We start from the raw sequence: 18,321 nt of genomic DNA on the forward strand, positions 1-18,321 counted from the left end.
CTTCTGCAGCTAATAAACCTGTTCCACGTTGTACCTAAAACCGTGCATTTGGCTGACATGCGTGGGAAACCGGAGCCCCGTTAACAAAGGCTGGTGCGTGTCCTCGCCCCAGCGAGGGGGGGCCTGGGTAATGAACGTACAGTGGCCAGGATCTGACCAGGGCAGGACGGCAGCTGGCAGGTGCCTCTGTCTATGGGGTTTGTGAGCGGCTCTGGGGGCCTTCAGCCAGCATAGCTGGGTGGGGGGCTCTACCTGCTGATGGCTGAGTGGTCTCAGCACCCAGGGGGGCCACTGCTTGTCCCTGTAGAGCCCCCGTAGACCTCTCCTCTCCCCACCCCTCGAGGCATCCCCCACACCCGGGCATGGGGGGAGGTGTTGCGGAGCAATACAACAGGACAAATCCTTGTTAATGGATCCCCCATTGGAACCCAGTCACCCCCCCGACCTCTAGCCCTACACCCCCCACATGCCCTTGGATCCCTCCACCTCCTCTTCCCCACACTCCAGCTCCAGCCCCCCTCCTGGTTTAGCAACGTGGTTTGTTTTCTAGTCCAACCCCACGCCAAAGAAGTCACTCCAAGATGATCATTTACTTACTTTTTAATTGTAACACAAATACCAAAATGCCCCCCAGGGAGGGGTCCAGTTAGCAAAAGTAGGGGGGGCTGTTATTTACGTTGGGGGTGGAAGGCTGGCGGGGGGGGGGGGGTCAATAGAAAATGTGAGCTACTTCCAGTCCAAGCTCAGCTACTCGGGGGAGAGGTGGGTGCAGCTGTCACGGCGTGGCATCAGGGGATGGGGCCGGCGTCACGGGGGGCGTTCCTGGAGGTGCAGCCCCACGGCAGCGGGGACATGGCTGCACAAGTGCGACACGGCCTCCAGGGGCAGCCACAGAAGCAAATGGAAGTGCCCTCTAGGATGAGGCTGTGGGTGAGCGGGGGGCCAGAGGGGCTGGGACGTGGCCACGAGGGGAGCTGGAGAAGCAGCTAATCACCACATGTGACCCAGCCATGGCTTGAACAGAAGTCGTGTGGCCACCAGCCAAGAGCTTTGGCGCAAGCCACGGGCAGGGGAGGGAGGGGAGGCTCTGTCCACACCGTGGCTCCTCCTCCTGGCTCAGAGACCTCCCAGCTGAACGTTCTCCAGGCGGCCGCCCTCGGGCTCGGTGGCCGCAGCGGGGTAGATCTCGATCGTCTCCATGATGGTCAGGGTGTTGCCGTAGTCTGGGGCAGTGGCGGCTGCCAGGGCGGCGGCAGCAGCTTCGGCCAGGGCCTCCTGCTCGTTCTGCAAGCGTTGCTGCTGGTGCAGCTTGCGGTGTTTCCACAGGTTGGAGAAGGAGCGATAGGCCTTGCCGCAGTCGGTGCACCGGTAGGGGCGCTCGCCGGTGTGGATGCGCCGGTGCTCGGCCAGTCGCACAGCGATGGTGAAGGCCTTGCCGCACTCTTCGCACTTGAAGGGCTTCTCGCCGGTGTGCAGGCGCCGGTGGTCCTTGAGGTGGGTGGACTGCCGGAAGGCCTTGCCGCAGTCTGGGCAGGGGTAGGGCCGCTCCCCGGTGGGATGCGCCGGTGAACCTGCAGCGAGGTCTCCGTGCTGAACAGCTTCTTGCAGTCGGAGCACTCGAAGCTCTTGGGGCAGGCGGCACGGCGGGCGGGGGGGGCGGTGGCAGGGGGGCGGGGGCCTCCTCCTCTGGGGCAGCCACGGCCCCCGTTGTGGAGCAGCTCATGGGCACGGAGCCGGGCGGCCGAGCTGACCTTCTTCCCGCAGGTGGGGCACTCAAAGCGCCGGCTCACCTTGCCGCACTTGTGCTCGCGGAGCTGCAGGGCCGTGACGAAGGCGGCGCCACAGCCGGCGCAGACCTGGGGCTCCCGCCCAGCGTGGCTCAGTTGGTGCACGTCCAGCAGGCGCCGGAGGAGGAAGGAGCGCCCCGCACTCCTGGCACTTGTAGGGGGTACTCGCCCGTTGGTGGTAGCGGTTGCATCAGCAGCGGTAGGGCCGGTGGAAGTTGATGCCGCACTCTGGCACTTGTAGGGGTAGTGGGGCTGTGCACGAAGAGGTGCTGCTGCAGCGTGGAGGACTGGGTGAAGGCCTTCTGGCAGATCTCGCAGCGGTAGGGGCGCTCGCCTGTGTGGGTCAGCCGGTGGCGCAGCTGGTTGGCCTGGGAGTTGAAGCTCTTGCCGCACTCCTTGCAGTGGAAGGGCGCGCCCGTGTGGGCGCAGGTGATTGCGGACGTGGACTTCTTCTGAAATTTTGCCGCAGGTCTGGCACTTGTGGCGCCGCTCCAGCTTGTGCACAAAGCGCTGGTGCGCACCAGCTGCAGGGCTTGGCAAAGACCTTGCTGCACATCAGGCAGCAGAAGCTGGCCATGGGCCTCCGCGTTCTCCACCGAGTAGATGATGGCCAGCGGCACAACGTCATCCGGTTCTTGGGCGCCGGCGGGGCAGGCGGGGGGGTCCGGTGGGGCGGGCAGGGGTGGCTCCGGCGGGGCGGGTGGCAGGGGGCCATGGGAGCGGCGGTGGTAGAGGAACTTGGTCGTTGAGGAAGGCCTTGCCGCAGGCGCAGCGGTGCAGGGGGTTGGGGGAGTGGCCGCGCCGGTGGGCCAGCAGCACAGCCTCAGTGTCGAAGGCCAGGCCGCAGTCCATGCACAGGTAGTGCGACTCGCCGCTGTGTTCGCTGCGGTGCTGCCGGAGGGCCAGCGGGCTGGGCAGCACCTTGCTGCAGAGCGGGCACTGGAAGGCGCCCTGCGGGCGCCAGGTGGCAGTGCAGTGCAGCTGGAAGGTGTGCTGAGGGGAAGGGCTGCTGGCACTCGGCGCACCAGGGCTCCTGGCTGCCCCGCTTGGGCCGGCGCGGCGCGGCCGCTGCCTGCTCCGACCCATTCTTCAGCTCATAGCTGTGTCGCTGGCGGTGATGCTGGGCTCCGAGGGGCGGGTGCGGCTCCGTTCAGCTCGGCTGCCGGCCCCAGTTGCGGGGGCTCCGCGGACGGGGGCGGCTCAGCCTGCTCCCAGCAGGCACAGCGCCCAGGTGCGTGCCTGGTGCTCCAGGAAGTCCTTGGGGTCTGAAAGAGCTGCAAGCACTCGCCAATTCGTAGAGCAGCAGCTGCACGGCGCAGCCGTCCGCCCCCGGCCCTGCCGCCGCCTCCTCCGGCTTGCGGTAGGAATGTTCCAGGTCCACCAGCGCTGGCTCTGGCCGGCGGGGGCCGCCTCGGGGGCGGGGGGCTCCGGGGCGGCCCGGTGGCCTGCCGGTAGCCACCACCTCCTGGCTGAGGAACAGCGCCTTGCACTCCACGCACTCGTAGTGGATCTGGCTGGAGGCCGGCAGCTTGGCAGGTGCCTCCGGCGCCTGGCTCAGCCGCTTGAAGTGCAGCTCCTGGTGCTCCAGGAGCTCACCGGGGAGAGCAGCAGCTGCCCGCACTCCAGGCACTGGTACTGGCTGCTCTCTGCCAGGCCAACGCCTGGTTACAGCCCGCCTCGGCCTCGCCGCGCAGCCCCCACACCTCGTAGTGCTGCTCCGGGCCCAGGTGGCTGCTGCTGGTGCAGCAGCGCCTCCTCCAGGGAGCCGTAGAGCTGGCTGCACTCCGAGCAGACATAAACGATGCTCCACAGCCAGCAGTGTCTCCTCTGCCGGCGCCGCCATGCCGGGGCGCGGGGGCCTCTCTGTGGGGAGGGGAGGCGGGGTCATGCAGAGAAGGGGGGCGCATCTGTGGGGAAGGGGGAGATGGGGGGCTTCATCAGGGCTCACAGGCGGGGGGTGACTGACAGAGGGCTCAGGGGCTCCATGGGGGGGGTGACAAGTGGGGCTCTGGGGTGCCTCTGTGGGGAGTGACAGACAGGGAGCCTCTAGGGGGACCCAGAGGAGGTGACAGACGGAGGGGCTGTGTGGGGGGGTGGTGACAGACAGGGATCCATAGGGGGACAGGAGGGCGGCAGACGGGGGGCTCGGAGGGGCTCCGTGCAGCATGACAGATGGGGGACTGGGGAGCAAGGTGCTGTCTGGTGGGCAACACACGAGGGGGCTCCAGATGGGGGGGTGACACAGGGGACCTCTGGGGGTCCCTGGGGGGAGTGAGGTGCTGTCTGGGGAGGAAACACAGGGGCCCCGGGAAGCTGAGGTGCTGTCCAGGAGAGCCCAGGGGGTGACAACAGGGGGCCCAGGGGGTGAGGTGCTGTCTGGGGGATCACAGAAGGAGGACCTGAGGTGCTGTCTGGGGGGGCCCCAGGGGGAGGACATGCTGGGGGAGGGGAAGGTGCTGCCCAGGGGAGTGGCCCGACCGCGGGGGGGTGAGGCCTGGGGGGGGGCCCGACCGCCAGGGGAGGGAAGGTGCTGTCCAGGGAGGCCGGGAGGGGTGACCTGCAGGGGGGGGAGAAGGTGTGTCAGGGGGGAGGCCCGGGAGGAGTGACACATGGGGGGAGGGAAGGTGCTGTCAGGGGGGTCCCAACCCGACGGGGGAAGTCCAGGGGGGTGACTCAAAGGGGGTGACACATGGGGGGGTGGGGCTGCCAGGGGGGCAACACGCGGGGAGGGAGGTTCTGGCTGCGGGGGAACACGGGGGGAGCGACATGTGGGTGGGAGGTTCTGTGGGGTGGGCCGGGAGGGATGACACGCGGGGCAGGGAAGGTGTTGTGGGGGGAGGGTCCGGGGGGGGTGAACTGCGGGGGGGAGTGTTGTTCGGGGGGGGGTGACACGTGGGGGGAGGTTCTGTGCTGGGGGGTGTCTGGGGGGAAACGTGGGGGAGAGGCTGTCTGGGGGTGACAAGCGGGGGGGAGGTTCTGTGCGGGGGGGGCCGGGAGAGTGACGGATCTGTGGAGGGAGGGGCCCGGGGGGGGTGACATACGGGGGGAGGGAGATTCTATGCGGGGGGAGCCTGGGGGTGACTTGCGGGGAGGGAGGTTCCGTGCAGGGGGTCCCGGGGGGGTGACGCGCAGGGGGAAAGAGAGAGCTTCCGTGCGGGGGGGCGACGTGCAGGGGGGAGGAGGGAGGTTCCGTGGGGGGGGGGCAGGAGGGGGGTGACCCGCGGGGGGGAGGAGGGAGGTTCCGTGCGGGGGCGGGGGCAGGGGGGGTGACCGCGGGGGGGGGAGGAGGGAGGTTCCGTGGGGGGGGGCCCGGGGGGGTGACCCGCGGGGGGGAGGAGGGAGGTCCGTGCGGGGGGGGGGCCCGGGGGGGTGACCCGCGGGGGGGAGGAGGGAGGTTCGTGCGGGGGGGGGGCCGGGGGGGTGACCCGCGGGGGGAGGAGGGAGGTTCCGTGCGGGGGGGGGCCCGGGGGGGTGACCCGCGGGGGGGGGGAGGGAGGTTCCGTGCGGGGGGGGGGCCCGGGGGGGTGACCCGCGGGGGGGAGGAGGGAGGTTCCGTGCGGGGGGGGGGGCCGGGGGGGTGACCCGCGGGGGGGGGGCCGGGGGGGTGACCCGCGGGGGGGAGGAGGGAGGTTCCGTGCGGGGGAGGCCCGGGGGGGGAAGGAGGTTCCGTGCGGGGGGGGCCGGGGGGGTGACCCGCGTGGGGGAGGAGGGAGGTTCCGTGCGGGGGGGTGACCCGCGGGGGGGGGCCCGGGGGGTGACCGCGGGGGAGGAGGGAGGTCCGTGCGGGGGAGGCCGGGGGGGAAGGAGGTTCCGTGCGGGGGGGGGCCCGGGGGGTTCTGCCCCCGGCCCGGCCCCGGCCCCGCCCCCAGGCGGTCTCGGGCCCTCTCGGGGGGGCGGGGTCAAAGGGCGCGAGCCGCCCCACCCCCGGCCGTCTCACCTCCGGGCAGGCCCCGCTCGCTCTCGTCCGCTCGCTCTCTCGCTGCGCCCCGGAACAGCCGCCTGTCCATTGGCCCAGCGGTGGTGGCCAATCGCGGGGCGCGTTACTTAGAGCCCGGCCAATCAACGCGCCCGGCCCGCAGGCACCGCCCCCGCCCGAGGGTACCCGCATAGGGAGGGTGCGCAATGACGTAGGCCGAATCAAAGCGAGGCTGCTCCGCCATGTTGTCAGCAAGAGAGAGAGGGAACCCGTTGGGTCAAACCAATGTGAAGGGGGCCAGAGGGGTATTGGATCGAACCAAGGGAATGAGGGGGATTGGGTCAAACCAAGGAGGGGCCGGAGGGGGATTGGATGATACAGCAATAAATTGCCTGTTTGCAGGGCGAGGATGTTATGGGGTGGGGAGCTATTGCTGCTGGCCAGGAACTTAAGGCTGCTGGGAGCCCGGACTCCTGGGTTCTCCCGGCTCTGGGCGGGAGCTGTGTCCCACCCCCGCGGTCTGGTACATGTGTGCTCCTCTGCGGGCCCCCTCGGGGAGGAGGGCGGAGCTCCCGTCTAGGCAGTGGGCGTGGCTCCGAGAGATCCGCCCCCAAGAACCCTCTGAGGGCTTGGGCCCAGCCGGGGAAGGAGGCAGAGACCTGGGGGAGGGGACGACACGTGCACAGAGAATCTGGGGGCGGGGCTTGTGCGGTTGGAGCTCAGGGGCGTGGCCAGGAGGTGCAGACAGACAGACTCCTGGGCTCAGGGGCGTGGCCAAGAGGTGCAGACGACAGACAGACACCTGGAGCTCAGGGGCGTGGCCAGGAGGTGCAGACGGACAGACAGCACCTGGGCTCAGGGGCGTGGCCAAGAGGTGCAGACAGACAGACAGACACCTGGGCTCAGGGGCGTGGCCAGGAGGGCAGAGACAGACAGACACCTGGGCTCAGGGGCGTGGCCAAGAGGTACAGACAGACACCTGGGCTCAGGGGCGTGGCCAAGAGGTGCAACCAGACAGACAGACACCTGGGCTCAGGGGCGTGGCCAAGAGGTGCAACCAGACAGACAGACACTGGGCTGGGGCGTGGCCAAGAAGTGCAGACAGACAGACAGACTCCTGGGTCAGGGGCATGGCAAAGAGGTGCAGAGACGGACAGACAGAAACCTGGGCTCAGTCGTGGCCAAGAGGTGCAGACAGACACAGACACGTGGGCTAAGGGGCGTGGCCAGGAGGTGCAGATAGACAGAAAGACACCTGGGCTCAGGGACGTGGCCAGGAGGTGCAGACAGACAGACAGACACCTGGGCTCAGGGGCATGGCCAGGAGGTGTAGACGGACAGACAGACACCTGGGCTCAGGGGCGTGGCCAAGAGGTGCAGACAGACAGAAAGAAACCCCTTGCAGAGAAATGGATAGTGACCTGGGCTCTGTAAAGAGCTGTATTTCCGGGGGCCAGGGGGTAGCGCGCACAGACAGGCGGACAGCAGCTGGGCTCTGTACAATTCTTTATTTCCCCATGGGCAACACTCAGTTACAAAAATGTCATTAAAAGAAGCGAAAAAAACCACAAACAACAAAAGAGCTGGGAGATCGAATCACACAGACAGCGCCCCACTACCCCTGGCAGGGAGGGGTGCAGGGGAGCAGGAACGCAGGTGCAGGGGACAGGGGAAATGCGGGAGCGGTAAAGGGGGTGCAGGGTGACTGGGGAGCGGGGGTGACCAGGGACAGAAATAGGGGAGGTGGGGAAGTGGGGACCAGGGAGCAGAAGTGGGGGACCAGGGTTGAGGGGATCTGGCAGGAAAGGACTAGGACAGAACAAGAGGGAATCTGGGTCCTAGTGGGCCAGGGGCAGAAGGAGTTAGGGGGAGGGGGAGCTGCAGGGACAGTGGTAGACCAAGTAGGTGGGAGTGGGGGGCAAAGGGAAAGCAGGGAACCATGGAGATGGGGGAGGGGGGGAGCAGGAAAGACACACTTGGGGAATGGAGGGACGGGAGAGAACCCGTTCTGGATGAGGCATTCAGCAGGGGATGCTACGACATGGCCTCTGTCCAAGGGCCCCAGCCCCCCACAGCAGAACTGGAGGGGGCGAGAAGCCAGACTCACCCACTGCGATCATGCAACTGCTCCAGATTCACCCAGAGCAAACCCCACAACAGAGGCAGAGCCGCTACCCCACAGAATGGGGCAGAGCCCAGGAGTCCTGGCTCCCAGCCCCTGCTCTAACCACTACAAAACCCCAGTCCCCACCCGGAGCCAAGGAGAGAACCCAGGAGTTCTCCTCCCAGCCCTCTCCACACACAACCAGGGACCATGGGTTCCTGACCTCAGGCCCGGGCTGGGGGAGCCCTATTCTCTGGGGAAGGGGCAGAGCACAGGGGCAAGGGGGATGTGATGGGGGCAAAGGGCCCTTTGGCAGGAGAAGAAGGTGAGACTGAGACAGGCAGGGCTGGCAGAGCAAAGGGGATGGGGCAAAGGAGAGTGTGGGGAGGAAGAGAAGGGGGCAGGGCAGACAGTTGTGAGGGGGGCCACAAGGGAAGGGGGTGACAGGGGAAGCCAGGAGAGGGGGTCCTGGGCCCCAGAGAAGATGGAAGGTAGCGGAGGAAGGAGGGGCGAGGGAGCCCCGTCACCCCCCCCCCACGTCCACCTTCCCACCCCAATATAAGCCAGAATAGTTGGGGGGGAGAGACAGACGGACAGAACCACAGAGGTACACGGCATCACTCCCCAGCAGCCCGCACCCCAGCGAGGAGAAGAGAAGCTCAATCCCCCAGTAAGTAAAAACAGACATTTCTGTTCTCATCACCTCATCCTCAGGCTCTGGCTTCAATGGGGTCGAGAGTTTCCACCGGCGAGAGAGGCCGGTGCTGCCAGGCAGCGAATGTTGGGGGCGCCTGGATTTTTAAGTATTTTGTTGTGTTTTTTTTTTAAGCATTTTTGTCATTATTTTATGCGTTTGTACTACGGTTATTTCCCTGTCTCAGGGGAAAGGGGGCAGGGCTGTGTGTGGTGAATGGAACATCTTTGGTTTTTACTTCTCCTAACTCTACCCTGACACAGCAATTCCTATTTACTCAGGTTCCCGCGTTTGGCCTCGTCTGGTCGCAAATAACCTTTGGGTTCAAGCTGTGTTTACAACTTCGAGGTTTTTCTTTAGTCAAAGCTGAGCTGAGGTCTGCTCGGGAGGAAAGGGGTTAAATCTACACCAAGATTTGAAAAGTAATTTGGGTCCTGGCCTCATTCACCCCACCAGCTCTGCACCACAAGCTGCACTGCTCTCACCATGGGGACACTTTCAGAAGCACCTAAATCTCCTAGGAACCTAAACTTGTTGCAACTCCCATGCTAGGTCAATTCAAGAGTGACTAAGATCCACTCCAGAGCAAACCCAGTTCCCAACAAGGGAGTTCCTCCAAGTGAAGTACACTTTCCTGCCTTCTCTGTCAATTACAAACATTAAACAATCCTGTCAAAATGAGTGTCCTGCTCAGAAGATGTTGCTAATCAAGTCTGTATTTTCCACCGAATGCATCCGATGAAGTGAGCTGTAGCTCACGAAAGCTTATGCTCAAATAAATGTTAGTCTCTAAGGTGCCACAAGTCCTCCTTTTCTTTATTGATTTAGAAACTCACAAAGTCATTTCCAGAGTGAATTCAATTAAACTGAATTAAGTTCACTTTAATTCTGAATAGCAGCATCCACACAAGAATTTTAACTAATCCGCTTCAAATTCACACCTGTAGTTAACTTGGATTAACTTGCCTGGATGTCCTCATGTAGACAAGCTAAATCCATATAAATGTGAGGGGTTTGCATTGTTCTAACTAAAGCCAGTTAAATGCACTCTTTCGACTATCTACAAAACCTGCTGCATGGGAAATGCACTGATTTGCCAAAGTAGGTTTCTAAAGCAATCTAGTTCAATGAGTACACCTCTCTTCTTTGGAGTTAAACCTGCCTGAAACTGATTAATCTTAAATCTGTACCAAACCAGTGGAATTCAGTACCAAAACGGGTGAATTCAGTACCAAACTGGGTGAATTCAGTACCAAAGCGGGTGAATTCAGTTCCATATCAACCCCAAGGCCTTATCCCCAGGGGGAAATTTTTTCACTGCGACTTCAGTGTTTTCAGCTTTAACATCTCTGCAGCCCCACACAACGGAGCTCTTTCTGCTCCTCCAGTGACAAGCCAGCTACTTTGGAAGCCAACCAAGGTTGAACTTGCCTACATGGGGAATCTGACCCAAATAGATTCGGCGTGGCAGCTCCCCATGTGGATGCTTTGTTCGTGTCGTTTTTTCCAGGTTTAACTGAATCCACTTTCAAAGGGATGCAGCTGCCCCGGGAAAGAGGGAAATCACACATGGAGTTAATCCGGAATAGTGTGAGTGCCTCCCATTCACACCCTACTTTAGTCCAGACTAGCTCCCATGCTACATAGGGACCCTCACTGTTAATCCGAATGAATTTTTAAAGGGGATCAGTTGAAGTCCATTAAACCCCTTGTGTGATGCTCTCATTCCAAATACAAGTGGGCTTAATTTGATTTAGTTGAATTCACTTCCAAAATTAATGCAGTTTACATGCTTAATTTACTTTCAAAACTAATATATTTTAAAGGCTTAATTTGCTTCCAAATTAATGCACTTCAGCTAATTCATTTTACATTCACACCTTTTGGATTAACTTTCCTGGGTATCCCCATGTAGACAGACCCTAATTTGCTTTGAACCTCCCTAGTTTTGGCTAACCCGGAGCAATCTGTGTGAGGACTAATCCTTGGTGTAAATGGAAATAAGGCTCATGTCTCCTTCTTTCTCTGGCCCGGGTCCTGGCCCTGATCAGACAAAGACTTGACTTGCACGGGACTCACGTTTGTGTGCATGAAGCTAAATCAGGGCTTGGCGCTTGCACCAAGCCCCTGGTGAGACGGTGGCCCCCCCAGGCAGCCCTTAGGACATCCCGGAGGCCAGTGGTGCCTCAGCACTTGGTATTTTTGTCTAAAAACAAGCAGTCTAGAGGGAGGTTATTTCTCAGGGACCTTTTAAATTGCCATCGATTGCGGGGGCTGTGGTGGGCAGAAGTGCCTCCCCCCATTAAAACCTGCTTTAAATGGAATAGACAGTTTGTGGGGTCGGAACCCCCCAGCCAGGCAGAAAAGCCCCCCACACCATGCAGCTACGGGAGAAGGAACTGGGAGGGGAGGGGGGTAACAGCCCTGCCAACATCCAGGAGGCTGCTCTGGTAGAAGACTTTGGTATCTCTTCTTGTGCCCCTGATGTGAAGTCCCTCCCTGTAGATAACAGGAAGTCCAACCCCTCAGAGAACAGCAAGTCCCGCCCTGATGCAAATAGGAAGTGCTATCTTGGAGGGAACGAGAAGTCCCCCCCCGACACAAGAGGAAGTCCCACCCTGCAGAGTACAGAAAGTTCCTCCTTGATACAAAGAGGAAGCCCTGCCCTGTAGAGAACAGGAAGTCCTGCCCTGTGAATAACAGGAAGTCCTGCGCTGATGCAAAGAAGTGCTGCCCTGTATGGAAAAGGAAGTTCTGCCCTGCCACCTCTGCTTTGCTTTTATTCTCTCCCACCTGGTTCTCAATCATGTTGCTCAGAGGCACCTTCACACCGCCCCAGGAACCCCTTTCCCCACACATAACCAACGCTGGTGGCTGCCACACTCACACAAGCCATTTTCTCCAGCACCCCTTTGGACGCAAGCCCCTCGGACATCCATCTCCATGGTCCAGCCCCACTTCCAGGGTGACCTGGAGAGTGCAGGTTTACAACCATGAAAACTAAAGCTAGAACAATCCGCACAGTAAGCTGGGAGAGCTAGGCCAGCTAGGAGAACTCTTGGTACCTACATCCAGGAGGACTTGGAGCAGCTTGGGAAAACTCAGAGGTCTCGGTGTTACCTGGAGGGCAACCTGGAATAGCAAGAAGGAACATTTGATGTGACTCAGAGGTTGTGTTAGTACTTGGAGACTCAAGCTTAACCTAGGATGCCCAAACTGAGACACAACACTAAGTTTGACCTGAAGAACTCAGAACTTCTTAAAGAATCTAGAGTAATCTAGAACACCAAGCATTACCTAGAACATTCAGCACATAGCCAAGAACAGCTCGATATCTTAGAGAGCTACTTAAAGAATCTGGTGTCACCTAGAACACCCCCAATGATTTTGAACATCTGGAGTAACATATACCCTGCAGTTCTACTTGGAAAACTCAGGTCTTATCTGGAATATCAAGAGTCATCTAGAATGCCCAACATGACCCAGAACAGTTGGAGTGACCTAGAGTCTCCATTAAAACACAGAAAACTTATGAGTAATTGGAACACCAAGAGTCACCTAGAACATCCAATGCATGGCCCAGAACAGCTAGCATGACCTGAGATTCCAGAGTTGCTTAGAGAATCAAGAATGACCAAGAAAATCAAGTGTCACCTGGAACATCCAGCACATGTGCTAGTTCATGCCAGAAGCCCAAGACATGGCACATCACAGAGCAACCAAGAATTCTACAGTGTAGGAGACATCTTGGATCAGCAAACACTGAGTAATTCAAAGTCCTTTATGGCTCCATTGACCCAGTTCTAACATGAGAATTGTAAAGGGGCCAACATTTTCCCCTCCCTTCCTTCCTCATCACACGAAACCATGAGAGAGTTTGAGGGGGAAGAGTTGTATTTCTGGAGGCGGGCTTTGGCACTACAAATGCAGTTCCCCTTCCTCCTCCCGCACCTGCTGACAGGGTCCCGATCCCCTTTAACTCGTCTTTGGTTGCAAGATTTTTTTTTAATTAAAAACTTTTTTTTAAAAATGACGACAGGAAAAACAACCCCCCCCCACAGAACAGAATATAAAAAAGTCACTCAGAATATCTGTTACATTGTTATTATTATTTTCAAGTCACTTCTAAGTCCCACAGTTACAAATAAATTAACAAGACAGGATCAGACCCTGAAAGATTAAAACATAAAACGTTTAAACACTAGGAACTGACTACCTTTGGCAAAGTCATCGCGATTTCCCACCCCTCCTGGGTCAGTCACTGTGACAGGGCAGCATGAGGGAAGGGTTTGGATGCTGGCACTGCCCCTCCTAGTGTCCGGAATGGGCATCTCCCTAGCTCACAGACCGGTGGCAGATGCTTCCCCTTGTCCACATGGGGGCGGGGTACAGCGAAGCACCATCATCCTGGGGTGATATTGGGATTCCCAACCTGACATGTGGCTGAGTCTGGACACGGGCTGTCTAGGTTGGGGGATGGACTGGTGGCCTTGTGGGCATCCTCCCTTCCCCCGTCAAGATTCCTCCAGCCTTGCGCCTGCACCCCTGCCCCAAACAAAAAGGAATACCCACGAAGGAAAGGAAATGGAGGGTCGCTCCTGGGGGCCCTGCGGGACAATGGGAGAGGTCGCCGCTCCCCTCACCTGTCCGGCACGCACCCTAATAAAGCATTTCTATTTGGTTTATCTTTAAAGTAGATGAGGTATATGGCAGGCTATCTCCAGAGAACCTCGCGGTGGGTTTCACGGCACCATGGGGAGGAGGGGATCCCCAGCCCAGCCCCTCCCTGCTGCCCCCCAGTCCTGACTGGGTTGCTAGCACGGAGGTGTGTACATCAATATTTGGTTTCACAGCTGTAGTTTAAAGCTTGTTTGGATACTTATTCTCAACCCCGTCTTTGGGGAGGGGCATTGGGGGGCTGGCTCGGGGAAGTGGGGGGGCCATGGATGCATTTCATAGGGATTCATGAGCCTCCCATCACATACCCAGACAATCTCTGGCAACCATCATCATCTTGCAGGGAGACAGTGGGAGAGCTGGGGAGAGAACCCAGGAGTCCTGGCTTCCAGCCCCCTGCTCTAACGCATCAGACCCCACTCCCCTCCCAGAGCTGGGAATAGAACCCAGGAGTCCTGGCTCCCAGTTCCCCTGCTCTAACACACTAGACCCCCTATGAAATGCAGTCCCAGTGGAGGGTATACCCCATGGCTCGGGTTAGCCATGGACAGACTCACAGACACTGTAGAAATCCCATGGCCCCCTGCCCCGCCCCTCATGACAGCCATCCCACTTGCCCTCTTTCACTCCTCTTCCCCATTAGGTTTTGGGGTTGCCCCCGCCAATGCCGAGTGCCCAGCACTCCCTGTTCCGCTCCTGGAGATAGGGTCATTTTTGGTCTAAAATCCTTTTTTTTAAAACAATTTTTGGTTTTTTGGGTTTTTTTTGTCATCTCAAACTTTTTGCGTTTGGGTTTTTTGTTTTTTTTTTTTTTTTCCGTTTTGTTGTTTTTTTATATTACAGTAAGAAGCGATAAAGCAGAACATAGAATTTCTCTCTATAAAAAAAAAGGGAAGCATTCCCTCTCCCCCCACCCTGAAACCAAAATTTTTCCCAAAAGAAAGAAAGAAGAGAGTTCACTAAAACAGTTACATTCCACCTAGAAAACGCGTTCAGGCAGCACGTCCGGGAGAAACCAGCCACCCCAAACGCTGTTCCTCTCCCATCGAGATGAGAACTGCAGCTCCGGGGGCTGGCTCTCTTCCCTCACGCACCTTACAGGGTGAAAAAACAGCAGTTTCAAGTCTGTTTTTTTTGTTTGGTTGTTGTTGGGATTTTTTTGGTATTTCTGTGTTTAAACCTAGGTGTTTCAGTCAGTTCCTTTGTAAAGCAAAGTTTCACAGTATGTTTATTTGTGTTGTCTCAAACCCACCTGAACTCTATGAACACAGCTAAAAGCAGGAGCTAAAATGAGGTCAAGATTTTTTTTTCCTTTAAAGAAAGGTTTGTTTGTTTTCAGTGTTTTTTTTTAACTTTTCCATTCGTTCTTTAGTTGCCGGATGGCGTTTTCTCATGGCTAACTTCCTTCTCTGAAAGGAGCAAGACTTTGGTTCGCAGGCATTGAAAAAACAAAACAAAACAATCACGCACGAAATTGATCCAACTAAAAAAAAAACAATCCAAAGAAAAAGTTGTCTTTGTGTTTTAAAAAAACCAAACAATATATCAGCGTTTCAAGAAGCCATTTTTTAAAGCTTTTCTGATTATGAGGAAGGGTGCTCAGAACTCTCCATTAGCCCCTTTCCCATTCTGGTGATTTGGTTTATTTTGAACTGGTTTTTTTGGTCCTTTTGTCACATAAACCAGGGCTTCTTGATGCAACGTCCATGAGGTATTTTTCAAGACAGAGAAAGAGCGTTAGGCCATCAGTCTAGTCAGAAAAAGTTGACATGCCCCATTAGGTCCATTGTTTTAAATCCTTTCTTCTTCAATTAAAGGTTTTTTATTTGAGTTTTCTTGGTTCACTTCATTATGAATTTTTTTGGTTCAAAGTTTTTTCTCGCATCCCGAGTCATTGCGGTGAGAGCAAAAGTCTTCATGCCGTGCTTTTCTGTACATAGATCCAGCGATTTTTGGTTTCTTTTGGAAAATGTAAAGAAAGCTGAAATTCCCGTTTTTCTTTGTTTGTCTTTTTTTGGTCAGGCACTGGAATATGATTTTTTTTTCAGAACATAGATATAAAATAAGAATAAACCATTATATGTCCTTCCTCGGCTTCAGAAAAATAACCCCAGAGATACCCGCGCTGAACTGAAAACCGAAAAAAACGGAATGGGAAAAGACTGGTAGAAAAAATTAAATTAGCAAATAATAGTTCATCCGTTAAAAAAAAATCTCTGCTTCATTGCTGCCTGCCTGGGGGGTAAAGGCTCAGGGTTATTTGAGAGATGAGGTCCCAATCCTGCAAAGTGCTGAGGCCGTGAGTGGCTTGCAGCACTTTGAGTAGCCCCGTTGACAGCGCCGGATCTACGCAAAGCGTGGAAGTGTCACCACCCGCCAGAGTCTTTGCAAGGTTGGGAGCCGGGCATTTGCATGAAGACCGTGCAGCGGTTTAAGCAGAGGGTGAGTTTAAAGCGATTTAGCCAGATGGCTGCAAAACCCTGTTGGATGCTCAATCAGGCTAATCTGGGTTTCACTAGATTCAGAGCAGCTTGAAGCTGCACCGCGGACACATGGCAGAGACACGCGAGGACTCCCGCCAAGCGACGCAGTGTCGTTGATTCCCTCGGCTCCAACAGCTGCCTCTCGGAAGGCCATGCAGGCTGGATCTGCAATGGAGTAGCCCCCACTACCCAGGGGTGCGCGCCCCAATGGTTAATCCCTCGCACTGCTAATCACTGGGCCTTATTGGAATTTGTCTGGCTTTAATTTGGTTCTTGCTCTGCCTTTCTCCACTAGGTTAAAGATTTTCTCCCCATGAAGTACTTAGATGCAGTGATCACGTTACCCCCGGCTCCTTTCTGAGAAGCTCCTGAAGTCTCTCACTACCAGGCGTTTCACCAGCCTGCGGCTCCCTGTCTGATTTGGAAAAGCAGAACCCCGCAGGTAAATCTGTGCAGACCGGGGCAGTTGGTTAAACTGAAGCACAGTGTCCCCGTGCAGACCCGGCTCTAATAAATGCGGCAGGCAGATCCGAAAACCCCTTCGGAAACGTCTTCCCGAGCGCTACAGAAAAGCCACCTTCCTGCTTGGTTAGTTCTTTATAAAAATAAAAGCAAATTGAAAAAATAGAGATTTATCAAATCGAAAGCAAAAGAGAGTTTGTTAAGAGCGTGATTCTGACATGAAAAGAGTCTCCCACCCGTCCCCCTCTAGCCCCCTTCCCAGATGGCAAATAAAATCAATTAATAATAAATAAAAGGTTTCAAAAGACATTCGACCGGACACAGAGGTTAGAAAAGTTTGTAAAAGCCTTTGGGCGAAGCTAGGACTGGTCATGGGTTGGGGTTTTTTGGTGTGAGATTTTTTTTTTATATTATTTCCCCTATTTCTTCTTCCTGTGCAATCAAAAAAGCCCACCTGTTTTTCCTTATGTTTGTCCCCCCAAAAATGTCCAATAAACACTAAGAGAAAAATCAAATAAAAGGCAATTCCAAAACCAAATCTGCTGGCCGAAGAGTGATTCAAGTCACCCATCTGGACAGCCCCCCCTTTCAATGAACAGTAAGTAAAAGGCGAGATTGCCATTGAAAATCACCAGATTTCAAATGAAACAAAAACAAAAACCGCAATCCACTCTGGGTTTCTTTGCCTTCTGCTTGCGGCGCCTTCAGGGCACGAGCTGCAAGGTTTTCGCCCGGTGCGCATCAGAGCTGGAGATTCGATTTTTTTTCCCCTTGCTTCCTCGAGGAAAGCTCCAATTCTGCTCCAGCATCGTGACCCCAGAGCCGGGGTCTGGGGAAAGCAGCAGATCCCATGACAGACTGCGGCTAGGACTATTTCTTGGGTGTGTGTCGGAGGGAATAAGAATTCAAAGCACGTCCACGAATCGCCAATGCTGGGGAATTCGTTTTTGGTTTCTCCATCTCTTGTCCCTTGGTTCGGCTGCTTTGGGTTATTTTTGGTTGATTTTTCATTTGGCTGCTGCTGACAGTTTTGTGTTGCTGTCACTCATCTCTTGCCGCCTTCCCTCCCTGCGCGAGCACTGGTGGGCAGCGCCCTGCCGCCCCTCACTCCGTCTTGCTGTCCGGCTCAGAGGCTGCCGGCCCGGCGTGGCCCGGGGACGGCCCAGCCGCCTCGCTGGAGGAGCTGCAAGAGGAGCAGGTGGAGGAGGAGGAGGAGGTGAGGCTGGGGGATTTGCTGGACAGGGAGGCGGCCACGGCGGCCGAGACCAGCCCCACCCCCCTTGGGGTGGCGCTCAGCAGGGGCAGCCCCGCGTGGTTCAGGAAGAGCGGCGAGGGTGACAATGCTCTGGCTCCCCGGGGTGCTGGCCGTAGTGCCCAGGACCAAGCTACCGCTGGCGTCAGACTGTAATGGGCAGGGTTCCACCACTGGCCATGCTGCAGAGAGATTGGCGGATTAGCTGGAGAGGGCACCCCCGGAGGAGAACAGCCCCATTCCCTGCCCCCTCTGAGCCAGCCAGTCCCTGGGGTCGGATCGGAGCCAGCGCCCCCTAACAGGGAAAGGCTCCATGCCCCATTCCCTGCCCCACCAGAGGGGAAAGGCCCCATGTCCCATTCCCTGCCCCTCTGAGCCAGCCAGTCTCTGGGGCCGCATCGGAGCCCAGCGCCCCCTAACAGGGAAAGGCTCCATGCCCCATTCCCTGCCCCCCCAGAGGGGAAAGGCCCCATGTCCCATTCCCTGCCCCCCTGAACCAGCCAGTCTATGGGGCCGGATCGGAGCCAGTGCCCCCTAACAGGGAAAGGCTTCATGCCCCATTCCCTGCCCCACAGAGGGAAAGGCCCCATGTCCCATTCCCTGCCCCTCTGAGCCAGCCAGTCTCTGGGGCCGGATCGGAGCCAGCGCCCCCTAACAGGGAAAGGCCCCATGCCCCATTCCCTGCCCCCCCCAGAGGGGAAAGGCCCCATGCCCCATTCCCTGCCCCCCCAGAGGGGAAAGGCCCCATGTCCCATTCCCTGCCCCTCTGAGCCAGCCAGTCTCTGGGGCCGGATCGGAGCCAGCGCCCCCTAACAGGGAAAGGCCCCATGCCCCATTTCCCTGCCCCCCAGAGGGGAAAGGCTCCATGCCCCATTCCCTGCCCCCCCAGAGGGGAAAGGGCCCCATGCCCCATTCCCTGCCCCCCCAGAGAGGAAAGGCCCTGCGT

The 18,321-nt window shown here is 57.6% G+C and overlaps 2 protein-coding genes across 8 annotated transcripts in view; both read right to left on the reverse strand.

The window, feature by feature from the left end:
- Positions 1-575: 575 nt before the first annotated feature.
- Positions 576-3,630, reverse strand: ZNF574 (zinc finger protein 574). The gene is given in 12 exon segments (XM_043502283.1): positions 576-1,556; positions 1,559-1,925; positions 1,927-2,018; positions 2,021-2,038; positions 2,041-2,210; positions 2,212-2,310; positions 2,312-2,366; positions 2,413-2,531; positions 2,533-2,878; positions 2,943-3,383; positions 3,386-3,584; positions 3,586-3,630. Coding segments are annotated over 12 exon segments (2,391 nt in total). The 3' UTR covers positions 576-1,116.
- An 8,959-nt stretch (positions 3,631-12,589) lies between these two features.
- Positions 12,590-18,321, reverse strand: part of POU2F2 (POU class 2 homeobox 2) — a 39,216-nt gene continuing 33,484 nt past the window's right edge. For all 7 annotated transcript variants that reach the window (XR_006276937.1, XM_043502145.1, XM_043502147.1 and 4 more), the window contains one exon: positions 12,590-17,557. Coding sequence is in view for 6 of the 7 variants with exons in the window: in XM_043502145.1 (XP_043358080.1) it covers positions 17,521-17,557 (37 nt within the window). In the remaining variant the exon portion in view is untranslated. The remainder of the gene's footprint in view (positions 17,558-18,321) is intronic.

The sequence above is a fragment of the Dermochelys coriacea genome, chromosome 24 (genome assembly GCF_009764565.3).
Source record: "Dermochelys coriacea isolate rDerCor1 chromosome 24, rDerCor1.pri.v4, whole genome shotgun sequence".
Taxonomy (NCBI): Eukaryota; Metazoa; Chordata; order Testudines; family Dermochelyidae; genus Dermochelys; species Dermochelys coriacea.